We start from the raw sequence: 27392 nt of genomic DNA on the forward strand, positions 1-27392 counted from the left end.
ACATATATATATATAGGCGTGGTTTGGTTGATTACTGTTCACCTCTTTTTTTATTTGGCTTTTTAATGCCACTTGATTTATTATGAGAATAATTGATAAATAACCTGATTACTAATGTAATCAATAGTGACAGCCCTAATTAAAAGGCATCAAATCAAAAGGAGAGATGAGAAGCAAGTGTTGTTAAAGTCAGTTTTCTAAACAAAGATTAAGACTAATTCTCCACTGAAACTGCTTTTTCCTCCAGGATTATATTTAATATGTTCTTAATCTTAATCTGTGTAGAAAACCGGGCCTCTGATCTACAGACACCAACAAGTCACATCAGCAGCTTCAGAAACCTTCAGTAACGTCTACTGAACACAACAGTGAACACAGATGAACTACACAGGTCGGAGGGGATTACAGTGCAGACTCTGCAGAGTTTTGTGTTTGTTTTATAACTCGAGACAACAAAGACATAAATATTACAAAATCTGCCTCCTCGACTTCCTCACAGTATAAAAACTACATTTCCCTAAAAGGAGCGCAGGAGCGGATGCTGGGGTTCATGTACAGATTGGGTTTCCAGAATTCAGTCATTTGAACGATCTCTCCCGGGTCGTGGTGGGACATTTCTTGGACGATGGTGCACGTCTTCGAGGTGGTCTTCAGAGACTGCCACAGCGGGTGGGATGGAGACACTTCATGCTGAAAAGGAGGGTAGAAGAACGACCACGTTTGGGTGAAACGAGGATCTAAAATGTTTTTTTCATTTTTTTAATTCACTTTGAACAGATAACATCTCAGTAGACAATGTGTTTATTTGTAAGAGCATCATTCTATAACTGTGGGTGTGTTTCGTGTCTGGATGATGCATTTTCAACAACATAGTCATCACTTCTGTCATTTTTTACTTTTTTGTACAGTTTAAAAACCACACAATTGTGTTGTAGTTGCACTGTGTTAAAATTTCGTGATGAACAGACCAACAGAAATGGTCTAAAATTACTTGTGAAAAATCTGGTTACATTAGCTTCCATTACAAGTTAAGAAGGTTTTTTCCTTCTCCTGTAAAGTTGCCATTTTGGGGATACGATGTTATCGATGTAGGAATAATCAGTCCTTGGGATACTCGTGCAAGGAAACTTTTAAAAACCTCCAAAGAGTTGATGAAGCCTAGGAGAACATTTAGATATCAAAAATCTAAATTTAGGAGCTAAAGTTAAAATATAATGAAATAGCAAATTAAATAATAGATTAAATGAAATTAAAACAGCGCTAAGATAAAGCGCAAATATTAAAATAGTGCTAAGATAAGGCGCAACTATTAAAACAGTGCTAAGATAAGGCGCAACTATTAAAATAGTGCTAAGATAAAGCACAACTATTAAAATAGTGCTAAGATAAAGTGCAAATATTAACAAATGTACTCTACTGTTGTAAAGTCATATACCTTGTTAGAAAAACTAGTGTAGACCTGTATGGTCTACAAAACTGTTGTGTTTCGGGTGCTGGTATGCTTGTCAACCAGTATGACCATGCTGGGTGACCAGCTAAACCAGCACCAGACCAGCAGAAACCAGCATAATTTGGTTTCTAAATAAATCGGACTGTGCTATTTTTTCAGTAGGGACATGAATTATTCAAACTAGACTATGAGTGTTTATTTACATACTGAGGTTTAAGCTAAACTGCTGAGCTGGACTGTGTCACTGAGTCTAATCAAAACTAGGCAGGTTGGAACGTTAGCATCAGACTAAATTGGGGTTTTACCCAGTGTCCTGTGCAGGCCTGTCACTATCATGAAGTTTTAGCTTATAAACACTTGAGATTGACGATTATTTATTCTATCGTTTTATGCAAAATTGAAAGCCTAAAGTGGTCAGACTGGCTAATCAGTTATCCTACTTCCTAGCTTTATTTATCAGTAGCTAATTCATGGTTGTACTGATATAAATTGATATGCTGCTCAGTGTCGTTACCGCAAAAAAGTGCAGAAAAGTGCAGCTACACAGATTCACATTTAGAGTCGAGCAAAGCCACATTTTTCATTCTTTTATGAGCAAAAACACTCATACTGCAAGCACACATGCTAATCTTGCTAAAGAAAAAAAATTAAGATGTTCTGCTGGTTCCTCCTGATGGTTTGATATCACAGTCTAAAGGACTCCAATCTGATTCCAGATACAGCTGATGGTTTAATGGGATCTAAAGGTGTCCTACAGGAAACTGTCTGTAAGGGTTACCATTAAGAAAGTTCCCGTTAAAAAAGCAGAACCACCAGGTTTTACTTCTGATGGTTCTAACGTTTGTTTTTCAGCAAGGAAAAACATTAACTACATTAGCTAATAAATACATACACATCACTCACTGCTGCACTCTAAAGTTTGTACTATATTTCCAATAAATGCATAATTTTCAAGATTATTTTCTGAATATTAAGAGAAATATTACAACAAAAAATCATATTTAAGCTCTTTAAATGTTTTTGGCACACTAGAAGGCAAGGCTTCACAAAACTGGACAGCCAAAAAAAATTGTAAGTGACATCCATCTTATTTTTGTAATTGATTAATGGTTTTAATCAAATTTTATTACATTATTTGGTAAAATTTAATCAAGTAATACTTTAACAAAAGAATTTATGTTGATAAAGATACATCAAAGGTGCAAACCGCACATGAAACGTGTCCACAATTACAGAGCGACTCAATATGAGGCATTAAATTCACTTCACTAAGAGCCTCATTCACACACAGGCATTACTGTGTAGCTCCACCTGCTGGTGAAGATGTGCACTGCTGTACCTTCACTGTTCTACTGCTGTGAGTTGGTGGATTAGTCCTCAGCCTCTTCTGCTTCTTCTCCCTCCTGTGGATAAACACACAACACAGTTAGCATTTACACACAAACCGTCTCTGAACAGTCTGAGCCGATACCTGCAGTGGATTAGACGATAAAGCAGAGCAAATTAATCTGCAGGTGCTACTTTCGTTTTCACGCAGTTTGAGGAATGCATAGATAATGGCTTCACCGCATATTAGTGCAGTTATTCAGTTATCATCACACCTTACTTATTTGCTTATTACAGAAGCAGTCAGGTTTAATCCTTCCTTTTATTTTGGTCAGACACTAGAGGGCGCTCCTGAGAGAGTTTAAAAATGAATGGGCTTCTATAGAGCTTTTTCACAAAATTCTAATGTGTGAATTCTGTCTTTTCCGTCCCAGAACAGCATTAAATACTTAAACATCACTGTCATTTGTCTTAAAATGCTTTTCAGCTCCAGTTATAGGATTTTTTAACAGGCCCGTGAAAGCATCTTAAGTGAGCATCTTAAGTCGATATATCTGATACCGATAAAATGACTTAAAACAAGTCAAATTACATAGAAACAGTTGTATATTTTTACAACAATCTCACAATGAGAAATATGAAATATGTCAACTATATTTAAGACAATTTGACTTACCAGACTCATAAAAAGAAGGTTCTTTAAAAGGAATGGTTCTATTTAGTTCCCTGAGTTCTGTATAGAACCATTTGCATGGTGTAATGGTTCTTCAGACTGATGGAGAATGTGTCGCATTTCTATCTAGCATCAAAAAGGCTTCTGCTGTTGTTATGATGTCAAGCCTGTAACAATAGCAGAACCCATTTTTGGTGCTATATAGAACCCTTTTCAAAAAGGTTTAGTATAGAACCATATACAACACATTCTCCATCCATCTGAAGAACCATTTCACTATGCAAAGAACCAATGAGCATGAAAATGGTTCTGTGTGGAACTCATGGTTCTAAACAGAACCGTCTTTACTAAAGAACCCTTTTTTCTGCTGTAAGTACTCGCTGGAGGATTACTCTGCTTCCGCTATGACAATAACAGTGATGGTGAGTAGAGCGTGTACAGCTCACTCAAGTGTTCAAGCTTGAAGCAAAAACAGCCTTCTTAGATTGGAATAAGGTCTAGAAATCTGATTAAGAAATCCAATAAAGAGGCTGGATTTTAGCTCAGTAATCAGATGTCTCAGTGCATGTAAACACTTACTCTGATTTCTTTCGGATTTCTCAGTCTGAGCTTGTGCAAAAACAGACGGCTATACCGGATATAAGCGAGCAGCGTTTAAAACATCACCTGCGACAAACAGCAAAACACTTTTGGAGCGATACTGAAACCGACTACATGCTTGACAAAATGAAGGATTTAAATGTTCTTCATCTTTTAGATGATGTATGTTTGTATTTTCCAGTAAACTGCTGTGATGTTTTTTAAAAAAGTTTGAGTTTCACGTTAAAACAGAGAGATCCTAATTTTCATAATCATTTTGTGCCATACTTTCTTCTACTTTCCTACAATAAAGGAAATTCCTGTGTAAAAGACTAGAAGCCTTTTCAATGATGATTTCACTCATTTAGAACCATTAGCCTCTATTCATTGCGGACTCTCTCTGGCTCCCTCTAGTGTTTTCTAGTCATATTTCTGGTGTAATGGGATGAACAGGGAGCGATCAGGCTCCAGTCCTCACGGCCAAAACACTGCAGACCTCAGCACACGGCCTCATTAAACACACCTGATTCAGCTCATCAGCTAATTAGTAAGGCCTTCATGAACTGAATTCAGAGTGTTAGATGAGGGTAAACACTGATCTCCGCAGCACTTTGGCCCGGAAAGAAAAGGAAGTTTGACGTTCCTGCTCTAAACCATTAAGTCTCCAAATGAGCCCTGGTGTTCTTTGCCTCTATGGGGAAAAATGAATTTTCCAAAGTTTCTCCTTCTGTGGCAAACAAAACGACCAAGACTGCAAGGTTTTATCCAGCACACATTTTCTCCTGTATTATCTGAATTATGGGTTCGTTAAAAAGTCGAAAAGCTCTTATTGCACAGAAGCAGCAGCATACCTGCGACACCTGAGCCACTTCATCCTCCTGAGTCACAGAAACAGCAGCACATTAAAACATGGGAAGAACAGAACATGCCCCATGTTTTAGACCACACACAGCTCACACAAGCTAAACTACGTCATCTGAACAGATACGCGTCGCTGAACTGCTGTAACACTCGAGCAGGAAACACGAAAAGAAGATCATAATGTGGGATTGTGTATGTGTGTGAACACCAGAGACCAAAGCCATGGAGATCTACCTCATTGACTGGCTCTTCTTGAGGCTCTTCCTGTGATATGAGTGGATGGAATGAAGGGGGGGGTGTTAAAAAGAATGGAGAGAGTGAGCAGTGATGGAGGGAGGATGGAGCCAGTCTGGTCTAACAGCTTTACCAGCTGATTCAACATGATCTGACCAAGATCTGACCAACATGGTCATCCTGTTATAACCAGCTTGAAAACAATGGTCACCTAGCTCTAACCAGGTTGAAAAAACGTGGTCATCCAGAGCTAACCCGCTTGACCAAGATGGCCATCCAGATCTAACTATCTTGAAAAAGATGGTCATCCAGGTCTGTCTGGCTTGACCAAGATAGTCATCCAGTTCTAATCAAGTTGAACCAGATGGCAATTCAAATCTAACTAGCTTGACCAAGATGGTCATCTAGCTCTAACCAGCTTGACCAAGATGGCCATCCAGATCCAACCAGCTTGACCAAGATAGTCATCCAGATCTAACCACGTTGACAAAGATGGTCATCCAGTTCTAACCAGGTTGACCAAGAGGCCATCCACATCTAACTATCTTGAAAAAGATGGTCTTTTAGCTCTGTAGTGGAAGGCACTGAAGGAAGGAAACCATCAACAAAGGCATGGTTTCTCATCAATGAGGGTAAAGTTACCAATTCGGAGTTTATTTTAAGTTGCACTGTGACTAAAGACTGCCAGTACATTTCCAGTATGTATGATTTTAATTTGCTTAATACGATTATGTGAAAATCAACACATTTTTATCTGTTTATGGTAAATGTGGTATATTTTACATGTTTATTTGTGTTGTATGTGTGGGTCTGCACCAGAAACCAAAGCCACTGAGATCTACCTCACTGACTGGCTCTTCTTGTTCCTGTGATATGAGTCAATGTGGTGGATGGGGGGGATGAGAAAAAGAATGAAAAAACAGAGAAGGAATGAGGAGGTGGGTGGATGGATGGATGGTTGAATGATGATAAAAAGAAAAAGAAGAGAAAGTGAGAAAAGTAGCACACAGAGAACTCGTTTCTCTAAACGACAACCAAGTCAGAGAGAGCGAAGTTACCAACTCTGTTTCTGAACAGCAGCAGAATCCAAGACTAAACTGTCACAAATTAAAGCCAGTAAGAATGTCTGAGCTGTGTGTGTCCAGAGGAAAGATGTTGGTGACTCGCTCTCATTTCATCGCTGCAGACACTCTGACTTTCTGGAGGTCAGATGGAGCATGCAGGACTCTGCTGAAGCCGTGGCCAACACGTTCATTTAAGATATGGACCATCGCTGTCGTATCAAAACCTTGTAACTTAATTTTTGTTTTTTCCACACTCCTGTTTTGACATAACATGAACATTTAACGATGAATGGACCAAAAGAAATGGCCCAAAATGAACTGGAATAAAACGTTACGTTAGCTTACTTTAAAAACAGGGCTGTAAGATTAATTACATTTTTAATGTCAACACAATATGTTAAACAAATCAATAAAAAGAGCAATAACAGATCTGATCAAATTACCTCTAATACAGAGCTCCATTTCATAATTACACTGGAGGAACATTGTATAAAAGCCTAACATGCTTCTGCAGAGTCAGTGACTTAACCGCTCTGCTATAGAGCTACTTACAGAGCACACCTGCTTGCACAGCTCTAGCATAACAAACTAACCTGCGATAATACATTAAATATATGATGATGATACATGGAAATGATTGAAATGTGATGACTATTATGTGTGTAAAAGGTGTGACAGTAAAGCCTGCTGTCACAACAAACCTGCATCATCATAAGCAGCTTTCTGAATTCATCATCCCGTTGTGTGAAGACCTTGACAGTGTACAGATGTAATGTAAGTAGCTCTTTTATGAATGTTGGTATTTGCTTACAGGGTTATATTTCTGTTTTATTACACAGCAATTTTAATGCATTTTATGTCCAAATCGTTCCACCCTGACAATTTAGAACTTTTTTTGCTCCTCGTGTAAAGTTACCAGGTTTTGTTACGACAGTGACAGTTCACTACATGTACATTTTCGCTGATTTAACTTTTAAAACTTGTCATATTGTATGTCTTTGTGTCAAGTTTGGTCCACAACAACCAAAACAAGAAAGGAAAAGGCAAAGTAACATCAAGAGAAATTAAGGGAGGAAACTGAAAGAGAAAGAGAGAAACAAATCATCTCAATCTACCTCAAGCTGTCGAAGCTCCTCCTCTTCCTGAAAAGGTAAAAGAGTGGATGAGCGTGTGGAGAGGAACCGAGAGGGAGAGAGAGAGAGAGAGAACACATAAAACAGGCATGCGACTGGAGAGAGAGAGAGAGAGAGAGAGGGAGAGAGAGGGAGAGAGAGAGAGGGAGAGAGGGAGCTGCTTTAATCTGAGTGTAGAGGGAGTCAGGCTGCAGGAGGACTAGAGAGAAACAGGAGGTGAGAGCAGAGAGAGTTAGATGGGTTTAAAACAACCCAGACTGTTCATCACTACCACAACAAACACCACCAAACAAACCCACACAGCCTGGGGGGCTAACAAGAGAAAACGAGGGGGGTCTGTCCATGAAAACCAAGTTACCTCAGACACTAAGTCCTCTTCACCCTGGAAGGAAGCAGGAGGAGAGATGGAAGAGGGGCAGAAAAAGGTTTACAGACGAAGAAATGGGAGATAACAGGTGTGATCTGTGTTTATGCAGTCACTCTCTGCGGTTCACTGATGTACGTCATTATTGCAAAGACCAATACATATTCCGGTACATGATACCTCATACTATTCAATAGTAATACTTTAATACTAACACTAATTAGAGCTAATTATATTAGTAAAAAGATCATTAACCAGTTATGCTCACCATTAACTGAGTGACCAGTTTTTAAAATTGGCCAGAGAAGAGAAACTGGCTTAAAGGGGCTGTATGTATCCCCCCACCATGAAAGGGTTTTAAAAATGTTCAAAAAACTTTGGAAAATTGGTGGATTTCCCCTTTAAGTGAACATGAATAATTAATAATACCTAAATTACACTCTTATGAAACATGGTGCTTCAACGGCTTTTCTCACTAAAGAAAATGGTTCTATCTAGAACTATGAACGCTCAAAGACTCTGCATCATAAAATGGTTCTTCAGATTGATGGAAAATGCGCATGAATGTGCTATGAATGGTTCTATATAGAACCTTTTTGAAAATAGTTCTATATAGCATCCAAAAGAGTTTTTCTATTGTTACAAGCTTGACACCATGACAACAGCAGAACCCTTTTGGCTGCTGTATAGAACCATTTTCAAAAAGGTTCTATATAGAATCAACAACAGCACATTCTCCGTCAGTCTGAAGACGCCTTTCATGATGCCAAGAACCCTTTAATCATGCATTTCAAGGTTCATGGTTCTATAGAGAATGATTTCTACTAAAGAACCCTTGAGGAACCATCTTTTTAAAGAGTGTAGATCTCGCAACAGCTGGGACTTGTCGAGACTAAGTGGGGATTTTCCCCAAAGACTTTCAGTTAAAGTGATCAGACAGATGTTGGAAAGGTAGATTTAGGTTCCTCTCCAGTGGAGAGTCTTCCGGTACTCTGAGGTGCTGAGCTACTGCTTATTAGAGTTTCTCTCTGGACAAACTCAAAGCTGCACAGAGGCTGCAGGAACTGGATAAAACACTACACTGCTGTTACACTCCTACACACAAATACAACAAACGATTAAAGGTGCAGTATACAATTTCAGTCCAATACACTTTCTGCCAAATTCAGTAAGTGTCTCCTGACTGTCCACTAGCTCTCCATTCTGTGTGTGTGCTGGAATAAATCCTATGTTGGTGCACAGCCCTGAATCTGTAAACGGGAAAACAAACAAAGTGGCTCAGACCGAATGACACAACACTATTCCAGCCAATCAGCAACAGGGGCGCTCATGCTCGTGCACAAGACAGGCTAAATGCTCACATATGAAGAAGAAGAGATGGAGAAAAACAGCTTAAGAGGAGAACATCTGAAGAACAAAGACTAAGAAAGAAGTTCTTAGATCAGGTGATGGCGTTTCAGCGGTGGAGACCTCCGAGAGCTGACGAGAGGGACGCTTCAGATTCTTGCTCCCATTTTCCAGTTCCACCTTAAATTGTGCAGCAGTTCCATTCTGGCACTCAGGGAAATAGGAAAATTCCAACAAGAAGCTGAGGTGCCTGAATGTGTCTGCTGCACCATTTAAGATGGAATGGAAAAATTTAAACAAGAAGCTGAAGTGCCTGAATGTGACTGCTGCACTATTTAAGGTGGAACAGAAAAATTTAAACAAGAAGCTGAGGTGCCTGAATGTGACTGCTGCACTATTTAAGGTGGAACAGAAAAATTTAAACAAGAAGCTGTGGTGCCTGAATATGATTGCTGCATCATTTGAGGTGGAACAGGAAAATTCCAACAAGAAGCTGAGGTGCCTGCCGCACTATTTAAGGTGGAACAGGAAAATGCAAACAAGAAGCTGTGGCGCCTGAATGTGATTGCTGCATCATTTAAGGTGGAACGTAAAAATTCAAACAAGAAGCTGAGGTGCCTGAATGTGACTGCTGCATTATTTAATGTGGAACAGGAAAATTCAAACAAGAAGCTGAGGTGCCTGCTGCACTATTTAAGGTGGAACAAGAAAATTCAAACAAGAAGCTGTGGCACCTGAATGTGATTGCTGCATTATTTAAGGTGGAACGGAAAAATTCAAACAAGAAGCTGAGGTGCCTGAATGTTTCTGCTGCACTATTTAAGGTGGAACAGGAAAAATTAAACAAGAAGCTGAGGCGCCTGAATGTTTCTGCTGCACTATTTAAGGTGGAACAGGAAAAATTAAACAAGAAGCTGAGGCACCTGAATGTGACTGCTGCACTATTTAAGGTGGAAAAGGAAAATTCGAACAAGAAGCTGAGGCGTCTGAATGTGATTTCTGCACCATTTAAGGTAGAACAGGAAAATTCAAATTTGAACAAGAACCTGGCGAACAGGACGCCGACTTCGGTTTCATGGAGAGTTGAAACGCATGAAAAAGGACGAGGAGGCTGCTCTGTTTCTGCTTGACAGGTGGGAAACATTAACTTATGTTTGCTGTTTCACAGAATCGATAGGTCAGTATTGTCCCACTTTGTGTTTGTCATAGCAACTGGTTACCTTTGCAGCAGCAACTGTAGTGACTGCTTGCTAACCCACAACCTAAGTAACGTTAGCTACATTACTCGTTGTTTGCTCTCGTTTGTGGCCATACAACCTTTCACAAAGATCTAAAAAAAAGAAGTTTGCTAGCCCAATGAAGTTCACCTTGGCAATGCTTGGCAATGCATGTCCATGAATTTGGGGAGTGGATCTTCTGAAGGAACCCTGAAGGGAAGGAAGTAGTTATTTTGCTGTTGAGTTCAAACATCAGCATCGTTCTCCAGAAGTGTATACTGCACCTTTAATGTTATGTGGACAAAGTTCGGCCTGCTTGATTTTCGGCCAAAAAGATTTTATTGAGACCTTATTCAACATAACACCTAAAGAATATCTGCTATTGGTCACAGCGCACAATAAACCATTTGGTGACTGGCCAGAGGCTTGTCTGCATATTGTGGTTTCAGTACTGCAAATGCTGATATCATGATGCTGATTAACCAACAAATTACTGTGCGGTGCTGATAGGTTAGGGGCATTTGATGGATTTGATGGAAAAAATCTTTTAAAAAATGATCAGTACAGTGATTTTTATACAGTTTTCACTCATAGCACTGAATCCAATTAAACAGTGCTAATTATAATCTCTCTGTAATGAAACACGCAGCTGTCCGTGTTCTGTGCTGCTGTGGGAGATTCTGACCCTGTTCTGATTCTGATTCTGTTGCTAGAACACAGCTGATGCATCATCTTTGTTGTTGCCATGCCAATGGCAGAGACAACCGTGACTGGTCAGAGTTCATGTCACCAGCAAAAGTATCATCATACTGCTCACCAATATAACAGGTACTTCTCAGATAATCAGGTACCACCGACCCTCTTTACACCTGGCTGTTTCATGTAACTTGTATCTGGACTGAAACCTGATCAGATTTTAACAGTACGCGTTTACATTTGGTAATCGAGTCTCTGGTGAGTCACTGAAATTTCCAGTTTTGGTTGTTGTAGAGACGGATTTGTTTACACTTGTATAATTACAAGTGTATCACCTGAAGCAGTTTGAGTGATCAGATTTAAATCGGTTTAAAAAGGGTGGGTTTACACCCGTGTTTTGATGTGGATAATCTCTATGCAGATCTAATGCTGAAGTCGTATTACAGAAACCTCCTATCTTTCGTCTTAAGTTAAGATCGGACAGGTCAAGATAAGATTTTTCACAAATTCATATTACAGAATCAAATCTGATCTTAATTAGGAAGCTTCTATTATCTTACAGCATCTTATCTCCAGTTAGGAAATCTTAACCTACGCGATCAAAGTCGACAATCAACTGCAAAGCCACACACAGCTGCAACATAAACATGTCATCAAAATAATGTTAAAAATGTGAGCTACAGCTGCCATTACTGATGTAAAATAGATCAAATTAAACTAAAGTGTGATAAACTGTAAGTTGTGAATACTGTGAGAGCACCCCCTGCTGTTTATCAGAGTGTCGCCACTCCCCAGTTTCAGACTCCATTTCCCAAACACTTTAGCCAGTATAAATAAATGTAGCTCATTATGCTGGTAGTAAACTATGCTGCCTAAAAATCATAGAAACAGAGGCTTAAAGAGAAGTTAGGACCCTGTTGGGGTTGATCCTAAAGTTAGGACAGTATTTAGGAGGTTAGGATGTTTGTGTGATACTGTTATCTGGAGTTAATGATGAGGTTATGAAGTTAGGAACTGTTATTCTGGAATAGCTACTGTCCTGAATTCAGTCCGGACTGAAGTCGCCATGGAGACTAAACAGGTCAGATTTCAGAGTTAAGATGTTTCTGTAATACAGCTACTGATTCTCAAAACACATGAACTGAGCAGGTGTAAATGGGTCGTGGCTCCTGGTCCAAATGTGTGGAGAACTGCAAAACTGTTAACGTTTAAAGCAACAATGTGCTGTGAACAGTGGAGACAAGCAATCCAAGGAGTTCCTGTAACAGCAACATTAGCATTCTGAAGGGCTGCGTAGTTCGTTCCAGTATTAGGACTGACCACACCATGCTAGAACATCTGAAGAGGAACAGAAAGACTAATCACGATGGAGAACATCTACACATGCACCAAACAGACCTGCTGAAGAGAGACAGACAGACTGAAACACTCAATCATCCCAATTCCACACAGATAGGAAGAAACCAGAGGTGGGACTGTTACGCAAGAAGTTTGAGGAGCTTGACTGAAAGTACACTCAGTGGCCGCTTTATTAGAAACTCCTACTCTACAGCTGTACACATTTCAAAAGAATGGTTCTTCAGGAGTTCTTTATTTAAGAGAATGGTTCTATATAGAACCAGCAAACACTCAAATAACCATTTCATGCTTAAATGGTTCTCTGCATGGTGAAATGGTTCTTCAGACTGATGGAGAATGTGTGGTATATGGTTTTATATAGCACCTTTTTGAAAAATGGTTCTGTACCAAAAAGGGTTCTTCTATGGTTACAAGCTTGACATTGTAACAATAGCAGAACCCTTTTTTGTACTATATACAACAAATACTCCATCAATCTGAACAACACTTCAGCATGCAAAGAACGATTTAAGCATGCAAAGGGTTCTTTGAGCGTTCTCACGGGTCTATATAGAATCATTCGCTTTACTAAAGAACCCTTGAAGAACCATCTTTTTTAAGAGTGTACACTAGGCTGCCAGGGACGCGGGAAGTAAGGCTGCAGCACCACATATTTCAGGAATGCAACTGCTAAATATAATAATAATAGTAACAAGTTCTGCACTTTATAATAATTCTCTATAATAAGACCTGTGTGCTTATTTTACAGTGGAGTTTGTATTTTTTATATTATTTAATCCTGCAGTAGTCGTGCATCGTTTAAGTTAACATTATATTTTCATTACACTGCTTCCCTCAACAACTGCTGGCCACTGGGCGTCTCTAAAAACCCGTTCTGAACACCGAAGCAGCCTAATATTATTTTTGAAATTTATAAAATCGTCTAACTTAATAGCAACATTTTTATCAACCCACTCAGTGTTAAAACTCCCTGTGTGACTGAGGATCTGACACAATCGGTTTCTGCACCACATATTAATAATCTGATTGGTCAGCGCTCAGTTCATTTGCATAAAGTTCGTCCAGAATGAAGGAGCAGAGAGAGGATATGCGTTGTGCTTTGATGTGTCAGTTTTTTGATGACGTTTTATTAAATAATCAAAAGAAATCAAATAAAAAAGTAAATCAATCTGATGACGTCATCATTCATGTTACAAATATGCTGCTTAAAATTTTAGCCTCAACTTAAAACACCTCCCCGCGTCCTTGTCGGCTGCCACCGTCAACTAGAAGTTACAGTCCACACGTGGAGAGTATAGCATATATACAGAACACTGTGCTTTGAACAGACTGTGCACTTTCATATTAAACTGCTCTTTACTGTTAAAATGATGTGAATGATGTAAGATGCATGCATTTGTCACATTATATCATGTTTAAGTAAAATGTTTACAGTGAAATATTAAAACTTGACACCCTTAGGAGATTTAAAGGGCCCATATTCTGCATATTTATATATATTGCATATAATGTAACAATATTGCAACTGTAACAATAATGCAGCTGCTATAGGCTAAATGAGAGGGCCTAGACTGCTGTAGGCTGAAATGGGTGGGGCTAAAGTGCTGTAGGCTAAATGGGTGGGGCTAAAGTGCTGTGGGCTGAATGGGTGGGGCTAAAGTGCTGTGGGCTGAATGGGTGGGGCTAAAGTGCTGTAGGCTGAATGGGTGGGGCCAAAGTGCTGTAGGCTGAATGGGTGGAGCTAAACTGCTGTGGACTGAATGAGTGGGGCTAAAGTGCTGTAGGCTAAATGGGTGGGACCAAAGTGCTGTGGGCTGAATGGGTGGGGCTAAAGTGTTGTAGGCTGAATGGGTGGGGCCAATGTGCTGTAGGACTGAATGGGTGGAGCTAAACTGCTGTGGACTGAATGGGTGGGGCCAAAGTGCTGTAGGCTGAATGGGTGGAGCTAAACTGCTGTGGACTGAATGGGTGGGGCTGAAGTGCTGTAGGCTGAATGGGTGGGGCCAAAGTGCTGTAGGCTGAATGGGTGGGGCTAAAGTGCTATGGGCTGAATGGGTGGGGCTAAAATGCTGTGGGTTGAATGGGAGGGGCTAAAGTGCTGTAGGCTGAATGGATGGGGCTAAACTGCTGTAGGCTGAATAGGTGGGGCTAAAGTGCTGTGGGCTGAATGGGTGGGGCTAAAGTGCTGTGGGGTGAATGGGTGGGGCTAAACTGCTGTAGGCAGGGCCCTTTAAAGAAGACATAAACTGTAGTTATCCATGTCAGCCTGCAGAGACACAGGAAGGAAGAATAAGACACAGCAGTCCAATGTCAAGCAGATGAGCGGCTACGAGAGATCAGGGAGAGTTAGCCATCACCACGACGACACAAACACAAACAAGGAGCTGGAAAAAAAGTAAAACACACAGACTGTATGACGTAAACATGAATTGGAATGCATGAAACACTTCAAACGTCGATCTACCTCTGAAACTGGTGCATCGTCTTCTTCCTAAAACAGCCGACAATTATAGTTATAATTATTCTTCCTTCACATTTTCAGTGTTCAGTCTTATGGAGCAAGTTTTCCTCCAGCTTCATCACTTTATCTGTAAACTTGATTTGTGGTTTTCAGCAACTCTTGGAATCAGAAATTGAACACGAACGTACTGATACTGAATGGGAAGTCAATATAAACCGTATAAACTATTCTAGAACATCATACACTGAACAGACTTTAACACACTACCACGACATAAACAACGATGTGCATGAAAACATTAATAACTGTGAGTTTTGGATCCATTAGTGATGTGACTGTTTTTGAATATGACTCCAAAGGTGCTGTAAGTAAAATGTGTGATTTCTTTTGTGTTTAAAAACAGAAGAGAGTCTCTTACCCTCTCATATTCTCCTTCTTCTTCACCTTCCTGTCAATAAATAAAAGACAAAACTTAAGTTGTGGCCACAGGAGGGAGATACAATAGCAACTGAATGTCATTAACAATAAGCCTCATTATAAAACATACTGCATATTTATGCATTTAGTCCATTTTGAAATACATTTTTCTTTTTCACACTGTCTCTCAGTGTTAGCTGCTACAGTTTCCACAAGGATAAATTATCATATTCACATTGTATTGCTACATATTGCAGATGTAATATTTACATTATAGTACACCAGAACACTTTGTGTGACATGGCTGCAAACATTTCTTTTGAATTATTAAAAAGATTTTGCTCACCCGATCAAAAATTGCAATGATTTATTAAATTCCCTCTAGAACAGGGGTGTCATACCGGTTTCCTTGAAGGCTGCAGCTCTGTAGAGATTAGCATTAACCCTCCTCTACTGCTCTCCTTTATGACACCCTTTATCTAGAACTTTAATTGAGGATGGAACACCACCAGAATCTGAACTTAAATCTCCTGTCAATGAGGCAAATCCATAGACAACTTTGCCATGTGGGAGCATCTTTTAAAACCAAAAAAAGAAAAGCTCATCATGATGTAATTAAGCGTTGTCATATCATCACAGCAGCTGATCGTCACTAGCACAGCCTCCATGAGGAACGCAAGCTCAAGCCTTCTTCTATGAAAGGAACGAAGTCACATTCTGACTGCATGAGCAACCAAACACTTATACCGGCTATCACATCTCAGAGGAGGAACCCGGTCATCTCTCCAAAACTGGCATATGAGAGCGTCTGATTCAGCCTTCCAAACAGAGATGAAATATAAGGTAAACCAACTCTTATGCAAGAGTGCATAAGATTCAAATCTATTCAAGTCCGTGGGGAGAAAAGTGATGCAGTTCCTGATTAACACATACTACCTTTGTGTGGCGTGATTTTCTTTTCAGTGCTCATGTTAACAGGTCAGCACTTTCAGAAGGGCTGTGCAAGTGGAGCGGCAGAGCGTCCCAGACGCACTGAAGTGGTGCAATATTTAGGGAACAGACGAGAAGCTGATTTTTTCTGCCTGCTGCATGTGCTACACCGCAAAATACACTAAAGTACGTCATGAAAATCAAAGAAAACTAAACATAAAACTTAATAAAAACTTCTTAAAAATACTATTTTTGAATTGTAATGTATTAATTTTAATTAATGAATAAATTTTATTAATTAATGTATTAGTAAATTAAATTTAATTCATGAACGTTATCAAATGAAATACTAGTTAAACATTTTGCACTGCACACAGATTTCCAGGCTTCTACCAGGCTTGAAACCACCCAATCACAAGTCAGAATGCTGTTGTGGGTAAAAAAAATAAATTACTTTTTTATGGAGCAGAGTAACTGATTTGACTGTTTATTTATTTATCTTTATCACTCTCTCGCTGCTCCGCTCCGCATCACAAACGCTGTATGTATGAAAGGCCAGTGGTCAGTGAGAGCTGTAGCACTCATGCTGCTGCGTCGCTCACACCATGCAGAGGTAGCATGTGTGAATGAGGTTTAGGTCTTGTGCCATCCACTGACGTTTATGGAACTCAGGTCTCTGTTGCCTGTATAAAGGGGGAATCCCCCTCCCTCTCAGCAAAACCACGCCGGCTCTCGCTTCATGAATCCTTTCTGGTTCCTCTCGCCGCTTATTTTTCGCTTTCTCTAATGCCGTGTTTACATGTTTACATTCAAAATGAAGTTGTTCCGTCCCTCGTAGCGACACGAGACTGAAAGTGGTATAAAGGCATGCAAACACTGGCAGGACGATGGTGACAATGAAGGAAAAGATTATTATCAGCGGAGAGCTTTAGTTGTGTTTTATCAGTGTGTTTTACTTATTTAGGGTAAAATACGCTGCCCATGGCTCCCAAAATATCCACATCCACTTTATTCCACCTCATCTGTCGACAGCCAAAGTTGGAAAAAAGAGTATGCAGTGTGACACTGATGTCTATCACCAACATGTAAATTTGGGTATCCATGGAGATCAGGGTGGAGCTTGTGAAAACTCCACCCACACCACTGCTCTGGTAACAAATCACCACAAATTATTCAATCTGGAAAAACAGTACCATCTACTGACTTTACAGATTTACAGCTTAGATTTTCAGCAACTGGCTTTGGCGTCAGGTTGTTTAGGACAGGTTTTCTGCCGTTGTCTACTTATGTGGCAGATGAAGAGTAGCGCTTTAAAAGGTTTTAAAAGGTTTATATTATTCTTTTAATCCCTTATGTTACCCAATTTTATTACACACTTCTATAACCTAAGAATAGCTCAGCCAGTGTGCATTAAAGTCGCTGTAGTTACTGAATAATAAGCCTCAGTATGTAATAAGCCTGAGATTTTCAGGGATTAATGAGAGTTTTACCTGGACTTCCTCCTCCGCAGGTGAGGCTTTCTATTGGAAAAGAGAAAATCACAAAGTTAAATTCAGAAAAAAAAAAACACTCAGTTCTCAAACAGAACCTACCAGAGTGAACCTTTAAGTTCCTACTGTGCTCTCTTAGAAAACCCATGCAGTTAAAGGAGAATTTCACAGATCTTTCTGATTTTACAGTGGTGCTGATAGGAACCAGGGGTCCCCATGACTACAACACAAATATAGACATTTGATTTACTATCCAGAACCACCTACACAAGTCTTCTGAGTTCATATGGAATGTTGATGATGGAAAATAGTGAAAAATCTGAAATAATATGTTTTCTTTGGGGACTATTTTGCCTCACAACACAGTGCATGTACATCTCCTTCTGGTTCCCATCACCACTGTGTACTTTCTCCAAAACACTGAGCATTTAACACCAAACCACTCTGGATGACTTTGTTTACATCTTAACCATTTAATCATGCAGAATTTTTGAGAAATGGGTGGAATTCCTCTTTAATTCAACAGAATGGGGGTTATTTTAACACCAACAGCATTGTTTCCATCGCTATGATGTGAGAGCTGTGGAAGGGATCAGGTGGACTAGAATAATGGAAAACAGCACAACAAGGAGATGGTTACATATCCAACAGACCTAAAGGGCAACAAACGTTAGAGGTCAGAGATTAGAGGAGGAGGAGTCTGGAGGAGTCAAACCTTAGGAGATCAGGGAGGAGAAAGTATTAATAGGGGAACAAATGAGAAGCAAAGGGAGGACAAACAATGTACTCTGAGAGTGAATTTACACTTTCTTCTTCTGACGGCTCCTCCTGCTCCTCTCCTTCCTTCATCTCTTCTTCTACAGCTTCTTCTCCAGATGTCTTCTCCTCCTCCGTGTGTGCGTTTCCATTCTGTTCCTCCATTGGTATCGCCTCTCTCTACAGGTAAAGAGATCAACGTGCCCCCAAAACAGAAGAGAAGTATTAACCTGTGTGTGTATGAATGCAAGGCTGCAGCTGATGATGATGAAGCACCATCACTGTAAGGAATGTTCTGGGAAAAACAGCAGGAATTCCAGCTACTCCACCAAACTTTCAGCTTAGTTTGATCTAACTCTGGATTTTCTGCCGATGCTGGATCAGCCTTTTGGTGCTATATAGGGCCACATATAACACATTCTCCATCAATCTGAAGAACCATTTCACCCTGCAGAGAACCATTTAAGCATGAAATGATTCTAAATAGAACTCATGATTCTTCTTTCCAAGTCTTCAAGTCAGCCCTGTAGCACCACCAAATTGAGGGCTACTTTAAAAACATAGCGCCACAACATGGCGGCCTCTGTTGGAAGAGGAGCTGCTCCCTATGGAGAGATGAAGGGCTCATTCTAAGCTAACGGAAACACAGCTATTCATAGTTACAGCTGATTATACACTAATTAGACATGGTTTTGTTACTATATTCCGATTCTGATAACAGATCCCGCTAAAGTTCCAGTTCTAGCTGAATGTAGGAGAATAACCCACAACATTATTGTAGATATGATGCAGTAGATCCCTCCCCCTAATCCCCAAATATTTACATTTTTACCAATTTTAAAACCTTCATTAATTCATTTTCTGCATGAAAGGGGAATTCCACCATTTTGTTTGTTTGTTTGTTTTTACCATATTTCAGTGTGTGAGATGTAAACAGAGAGTTTCAAAGTGGTTTGGTGTGAAATGGTTCAGATGTCTTCACAGTGGTGGTGATAGGAACCAGGGGTCGCCATGACTACAACACAGATACAGACATTTTATTTACTATCCAAAACCACCAGTGAACCTACACAAGTCTTCTGAGTTTATATGGAATGTTGATGATGGAAAATAGTGGAAAATTTGAAATCATACGTTTTCTTTGGGGACTATTTTGCCTCACAGCGCCCTGCATATTATGCATCCCTCCACCATGAATGGAGTTTAAGGCCAAAATCTTCAAAACTATCATAAAACAGTGTCTCAGTCATCAGGCAGTGAATTCATAACCCATTCATGTAGTAACTTTCTGTGAGGGAGCTTTTACAAGTGGACGTCTGGGTCCTATCACCACCACCGTGAACAATTCTGACTTGGTAAGTTTCTCTAGAACGGAGCGTTTTATACCAAAACACTCTGAATGACTCTGTTTATATCTCAACCATTTAATTATGTAGAATTTTTTAAAATTGATGGAATTCCCCCTCAAAACTGTCCTTGAAATGAAGCTTTTAACCGTAGAAGGGAAAGAATAAAGGACATTACGATGTGGGTGCCCACCAGTCAGTGAAGAGAGGAAAAATTAAACAGTGTTTGATGAATCAGACTAGAAAACAAAGTGATGATCATGCTTTAAACAAATTCTCCAACACTCCCTGATATAAACATGCCAATCTAATTAATAAACACAGAAAAGGTTCATGTATATGTAAACAACAGATCAGCAGGGACGGAGAAACAGAGGGGTGCAGTGAATGTGAAAGAGACTCATGCCTTCAGAGGAATGTTAGTCAGTGATGAGAGGAGCCTAAAGAGGAAGAGGAGGAAAGAATCACGCTCTGATATCTGTGTGTAAACAGGCTGAATGATGTAATCTGTTAAACAGTGCGAGGAGAAAAAATAAGGAAGGTCAGAGGAGAATTACTGAGGTGTCATCATCACGCTGCTCCTCAGCTCCATCCTCAATCGTCTGCCACAAACCGGATTGTTTTGCTTCCTGCATCAAAAAATCATTTTCATTATGAGCTGGAGAAGCAGAACAGACAGATCACTGATCACTGAGTTCATACACACAGAAACTGAACCAGAATCAGCTGTGATTGTCAGAGCAGAACAGGCAGATGGACAAACAGATAGATAGATAGATAGACAGATAGACAGACAGACAGACAGATAGATAGATACACTGTAAAATGTAACAACTGCACTAGCTTAATTTTTTACTTTACTCATCTGTTACACTTACTAATGCAAATCTAGTAACACATACAATTTCTTGCATAATCCTTAGTTACTTAGGTAAAGTTAGTTGAGATCAATTAATCTGCATAAGTTCTACAGACTGAAGAGTATTTAGTCTAAGTTAAAACAACTTAAATACTACAGAAAGTTGGAGTAACTTAATCAGACAAATTCAAACCAACTCAAAAATGAACTGTTGAGATAGTAACTCAGTCATTTTGAGTAAAATCATTTGTTAACATATTTTGAGTTAAGTTTACTTTATTCAAGTATTTTATGTTCACTATTTTTATTTAAGTTGACTTTACAGGTGGGTACAGACAGGGTTGGGTTAATATTCAAATGATTTGGACTTCTCATGCTTTTCATGTAACTTTTGACAGCTTTGGACATTGAAATGGGATCTTTGAGTTGAATCAACCTCTTGCAGTTTAGTTTAGTTTGTTAAGAATTCTCAGCTTTACTTGATGAAAGCTTGGTCAATGCAACCTTGAGTAAAACCTGCATCATTCCTATTGGCTCTTGGTGGCATATTGGGCGTGTCTTTCCACCTTGTTTAACCTACCATCTCTGTGTAGTCATTCTCCCCAGCCTTCTTTCCTTGGGCACTTACTTATTTTCTAAATTTTGGGAGCTCCTCTAATCCCAGTCAGTACTGACTGTAGATCAGTGCTGAGTAATCTGAGCTGCCATGACCCCACCTGCTGAGTGTGGCCCTGAACACTTCAGATCACTTCTGCATTCTGGGCTGAACTGTCAGTATAGGGCGAGATGGTCCAGAACAGTATTAAGTTCAACTGTTTAAACCGTTCTTGTCATAAATGTTCTGCCATTCAGTATAAATTTGCTAAAATTAAAGCCCAGTTTAGCTGTTATTGGAAGAAACTGAGTTAGCTGAACTTGAGTGGCTGGAGCTGTGTAAAGGCAGTAAATATAAATTAGAATGACTTAACTGTATTGAGTTGGTACCATTATTATATAAGTCCAAAATACTCAATCATTTTAAGATCAAAGGAGTGATTTACTCAATTTACTTAAGTGGTGTTTTTCATACTCAGTTCAGGGAATTACTCATGGTCAAATAATTTGAGTAACCTAAACTTAGATGGTTTAAGGCAATCGGTTTCATTAAACCATTTAAGTTCACCGAACTCATTAGGTTTTACAGTGTAGATAGATAGATAGATAGACAGACAGACAGACAGATAGATAGAGAGTTAGACAGACAGACAGACAGACAGACAGATAGATAGATAGAGAGACAGACAGACAGACAGACAGATAGATAGATAGATAGATAGATAGATAGATAGATAGATAGACTGACAGATCCATACATAGATAGATAGATAAATAAACAGACAGACAAACAGATAGATAGATAGACAGACAAACAGATAGACTGACAGACTCATAGATAGATAGATAGATAGATAGATAGACAGACAAACAGATAAACAGATAGACAGATGGATAGATAGACAGACAGACAGACAGATAGATAGATAGACACATAGACAGACAGATAGACAAGCAGACAGACAGACAGACAGATTGATAGATAGACAGATAGACAAGCAGACAGACAGACAATGTATAATTTGAGCGAATCTGATTAGATTATTAAACTCAGTGTAAAGCACACACTGACCTTGAACCCAGGTGGGGGGGTCAGACCGAGGAACTCGTACACTGAGTTTTCCTCCTTGGCGTTGAAGAATGTCTCGTAATCCTGAAACACCAGAAATCAGTTTTTCATACAAATTCCTCCAATAAATACACAGTTCTTCTCTCCTCAGCTGTGGTTCTCAACTGAAGTCCTGCAGATCTGCTGTTTCAGATATAAGCTCATCATCATCATCACCTATAAATTAAGATACAGCCTGTTTTTCACCAGGAAGACTAGAATATCCACGTCTTCTGGACTGAACACTGAATTATTGTGCCAGACTGCGAGTAAGTTGTGGTTGTGAAGTCACAGGTGTTTGGTTTAGTCTGATTGGTCTCATTTACAGGCAGTTTGCCAGCTCCATGTTATTGGGTTAAATTTTCATACTTAAGTCTTAAGATGCTAAAACATGCTGCATTTAAAACTGCAGCTCTTTGAGTTTGAAAACGGCACTTTTTAAAATTGTAATGCCGATATAAACATGATTGATCTGTCAGTCCTACAGTGAGGGCTCATACACTCTATGTTACACACAAACATTTTGGGTGGCACAGACTTCCATACATCTTCCATTACTTGTTAGCTATATCAGCCTTGTAGCTCCAGAGCTAAAAATAAAGAAGCAAACTTCAGACACCAAACAAATCCTGGCTGATCAACTACATTTAGGGTGGGGGGCCTGACGGAATCTGATTTTTCAGTGAACTGTTCCTTTAGTGACAGATATAACGTATACACCAATTAGCCGTAACATTAAAACCACCTCCTTATATCTACATTCACTGTCCATCTTATCAGCTCCACTGACCACATAGTTTACTCTGTAGTTCTACAGTTGCAGACTGTAGTCCATCTGTTTCTCTGCATACTGTGTTACTCTGCTCTTCAGTGGTCAAGACCCCCACAGGACCCCCACAGAGCAGGAACTATTTGGGTGGTGGGTCATTCTTGGCACTGCGGTGACACTGACGTGGTGGTGGTGTGTCAGTGTGTGTTGTGCTGGTACGAGTGGATCAGACACAGCAGTGCTGCTGGAGTTTTTAAACACCTCAGTGTTGCTCCTGGACTGAGAACCAAAAACATACAGCCAACAGCGTCCTGTGGGCAGCGTCCTATGACCGCTGATGAAGGACTAGAGGAGGACCAACACAAACTGTGCAGCAGCAGATGAGCTATTGTCTCTGACCTTACATCTACAAGGTGGACTGACAAGGTAGGAGTGTCTAATAGAGTGGACAGTGAGTGGACACAGTGTTTAAAAACTCCAGCAGCACTGCTGTGTCTGATCCACTCGTACCGTACACACTAACACACCACCACCACGTCAGTGTCACTGAAGTGCTGAGAATGACCCACCACTCAAATAATACCTGCTCTGTGGGGGTCCTGTGGGGGTCCTGACAACTGAAGAACAGGGTAACAAAGTATGCAGAGAAACAGATGGACTACAGTCTGTTACTGCAGAACTACAGAGTGACACTATATAGTAAGTGGAGCTGATAAAGTGGACAGTGAGTGTAAAAACAGGGAGGTGGTTTGATGTAAAGGCTGACCAGTATAAATCTATAGCCTTACAATCTGAACTGTCAGAGCAACTGACCCCACAGTAGTTCTCCTCGTTGAAGATCTGCGGAGGGAGGGGGATTCCGTTGGAGGGCTTCATGTCTCCGGGTACATTCTCCCTCATCCACATACGGTTCTCCTCGTTTGAGGCGATGTCCAGTTGCGCGTACTCAATCTTTAACGCTTCCAGGAAGCCGAGCACATCCTGCTGCTTCTTTTTTATCTGTGAGAACAAATTAAACATTTCAGTTACTCAGTCAGGATCAGAACTGCTTATCAATAACTCTGCACAGTGTATCTTTCAGTAATCGTTATCCCAGTATGAGCCTCTGCATTTAGCAGAAGGCTACAATATGCAAATGAGCCCTCTAACCAATCACAGAGTCTGTATACAGTGTGCTGCGAGCATCCTGACCAATCACAGCTCCAGATGAGCTTCTGATGGTGTTCTGATGAATCAGCGCATTCCCGTCAATTATTCTGATCAAAAATAAAACTTGTCCGTCTTTAATCATGTCCTTATTGATTCATTAACATGTTTTTGATTAGGGCGATATGGCAAAACTATCATATCACGATGCTTCTTGAAACTGTATATGATGCAAATGAATTTAACGTTTCACTCACTGCGCTGTGCTACATCCACACTCTTAAAAAAGATGGTTCTTTGAGGGTTCTTTAGTAAAGAAAATGGTTCCACATAGGACTATAAACACTCAAAGAACCCTTTGCATGGTTAAACGTGCATGAATGTGCTATAGATGGTTCTATATAGAACCTTCTTGAAAAGGGATCTATATGGCACCCAACAGGGTTCTTCTATTGTTACAATGCCAGGCTTGTAAGAATAGCAGAACCCTTTTGGGTGCTATATAGAACCCTTTTCAAAAAGGTTCTATGTAGAACCATCTATAGCACATTCATGCACATTTTCCATCAATCTGAAGAACTCTTTAATGATGCAAAGAACCCTTTAATCATGCAAAGGGTTCTTTGAGTGTTCATGGTTCTATGTAGAACCATTTTCTTTACTACTAGAACTTATTATGGCATATTGTGATGCAATTTATCATGATAACGATAAATATTGTCATACTGCCCAGGTCATGTAATCATAATGTTGTTTTTGGGTTCATATCGTTCAACTATTTATCACTACGTTAGACATGACTTAACAAAAATCAATTCAGTACAAAAGTCAATTAAGTACAATTTTTTTTGCAAAACTGAAACCAAGTACAAAGTTCCAGTTCAGTATGCAGGGATCAGTTTGAACGCACTTCTAATTTAAACTAATATTGACAGTAAAGGTCAAATATGTGTAACTTAAGTCTATACACGTGAGCTGTGACACTAAGATAATAGAAGCCTTTCACTGCTCTTGGGACAAAACCTTGTATCTCCAAAATGGTAACTTTACAGGAGAAGAAAAAAACGTACTTTACTTTTAATGCAAGTCTTTTGGTAAATTTACACACAATTTAAAGGCCAACAGGTATTTTCAAATTATGTCACAAACTGAAAACTACCGTGATATTCTTACAGCATTGAAGCTTGTTGAAAATAGGAATGCAGATAATTGCTTAAAGGGCCAATAATATTAATAACTTTCACTTTTTTAAATGAAAGATTTTGATGTAATATGTAAACACAGTTAAAGTTTCAAAATGCACCATTTACTCCTCTATATTTACAGTCCACGCGTAGAAAATAAGCTAATAATTTATTAAAATAATTTATTGTTTCTGTGAGGAAGTCCAGAGCGGCCTTGGGGTCGTTGTAATTTTCTGTATTGTTCTCTTAAGATAACGAGTTAACTATCCTGCGATCTCAAGATAAAGTTTTTTTTCTTGAGATAACAAGTTAACTATCCTGTGATCTCAAAGATAACAAAGTTGCTTTTTTGAGATAACGAGTTAACTATTTTGTGATCTCATGATATCAACTTTGTTATCTTGAGATGACAAGAAAATTATTGCGTTATCTCAAGATAACAATCCAGGCAAATAGCCTCTCTGGACTAGTTTTTGTGATGTTGCAAAAACAAATGCATTTACCTACAACCTCCCATTCAGCCTGTAGTAGTTTAGCCCCGCCCACTCACACTGATGTTATTAAAGACACAGTATAAAAAAACATCCTCTTTAATTGAGTGGTATGTGATGACGTTTGCATTATATTCTGAAAGGTCAACAACTTTTCTCTCTGCACTTCATTCATTACACTTTTATTCATTTGTAACTCTACAAAAATAAGTGTAATTCTTTGTGATCATATTCCAGGTTCAACGCCAGTTTCTACATTTTAAATGTTTACGTATTTCTATCAACAGATATATGATAAATTTACAGACATCAGCCTGTATATACCAGTGCATAAGTGGAAATCAAAAAGTATGGCAAATTAAAGAACATTCATTTTAGTGTACATTTGCTAGTATCTATATTGTGAATTTAGCACTGTTATCAGAGTTTTTACATTTTTTGCTGTATGGTAAACATTTTTAGCCTTGTTTCTTCCTGCGAGTATCATTGCTGTTAAATTAAATCACTTAAAATGACTTAAAGCTGTAACTTTTTGTGAATTTTTTGACCACACAAGCACAGTAGCTATGATATACCAGTAGAATATTTTTGCTGAGCCTGTAAATAACAAATTATATTCAATCTAGAATAACAATAAGCCTGCAAACTATAAATGTGCCTTATGTGAATGTCAATACTACAGGAATTTCTACATGATTCCTATCAGAATGTTACACTAAATACAGCCATTTGCTGTAGTTTACTACACAAGTGCTCATATATATGCAACTCAGACAGGATCATATTGTACTGTTATTATAGAGAGGTGCAGATTTTATTATAGACGTATTATACAGGACTATGGAAGTTATAATATTGTTACAGTTCTTTTTTGGCACTTTTACATAATAATAAAGAGACTTTTGTAGACTTAGTTTCAGTTAAACAGATCTTCATGCACTTTCCAGAACATTCAGAGTGAGGAGGTTGTCCAGGCTGACTGCTGCGCTGGTGCAGGTTTGGAATGTGATCTGCAGAGATATATAAGGAAACTGCAGGAGGCCTGAGAGCTTTGCTGCTTAAAGTAGTTCAAAAATAAAGATTATATTGATATATGGTGATCAGTCTATACTTAAAGAGACTGGCAAAGTTCCCAACTGCATCTGCATTTAATTTTACTAAACTAGGCCGAGTTAAAATGCTAGACTTAGCTAGACTAAGTTTGCTTCTTGTGCGAATTGTCCAGTTCCACCTTAAATGGTGCAGAATGTAACTGCTGCACCATTTAAGGTGGAATGGGAAAATTCCAATGTAGCCTATTTTTAGACTACAGAAAAAGAGCTTACATACAAAACACGTGTGCTTACCGCCGTCGACCCCGAAGAAGATGCCAGAAAAACTTTGATGACCATTGTTAATGTGGAAATGGAAGTAGGTGAAGGCTGAACAGACAGACACTGGAGCGCACAGAGGGCACTGACGGTGTGGAAGCTAGAGCTATTTCTGTCCACAGCTCGGGCATAGGGAGCTTTAGGCGGGGGTCTTGCTGCAAGGGTCCC

General features: G+C 39.4%; 1 protein-coding gene across 26 annotated transcripts; it reads right to left on the reverse strand.

The window, feature by feature from the left end:
- Positions 1-42: 42 nt before the first annotated feature.
- On the reverse strand, positions 43-27392 carry sh3bgr (SH3 domain binding glutamate-rich protein). 26 transcript variants are annotated; one of them, XM_036555713.1, is made up of 15 exons: positions 27201-27392; positions 23847-24032; positions 22229-22309; positions 20261-20332; positions 18406-18537; positions 17602-17631; positions 15183-15212; positions 14768-14794; positions 7679-7702; positions 7303-7329; positions 5966-5989; positions 5124-5153; positions 4880-4906; positions 2790-2853; positions 43-690 (listed from the first exon to the last, which is right to left on the reverse strand). In XM_036555713.1, exons 1-14 carry the CDS (start codon positions 27243-27245, stop codon positions 2821-2823), a joined length of 768 nt encoding a protein of 255 aa, XP_036411606.1. In that variant the 5' UTR covers positions 27246-27392; the 3' UTR covers positions 43-690; positions 2790-2820. The 26 variants fall into 26 exon arrangements, with proteins under 26 accessions (XP_036411606.1, XP_036411607.1, XP_036411609.1 ...); XM_036555714.1 differs by lacking the exon at positions 7679-7702 and having other exon boundaries at positions 27201-27391; XM_036555716.1 differs by lacking the exon at positions 5124-5153 and having other exon boundaries at positions 27201-27391.

The sequence above is a fragment of the Colossoma macropomum genome, unplaced genomic scaffold (assembly GCF_904425465.1).
Source record: "Colossoma macropomum unplaced genomic scaffold, Colossoma_macropomum, whole genome shotgun sequence".
In the NCBI taxonomy this organism is placed as follows: Eukaryota; Metazoa; Chordata; class Actinopteri; order Characiformes; family Serrasalmidae; genus Colossoma; species Colossoma macropomum.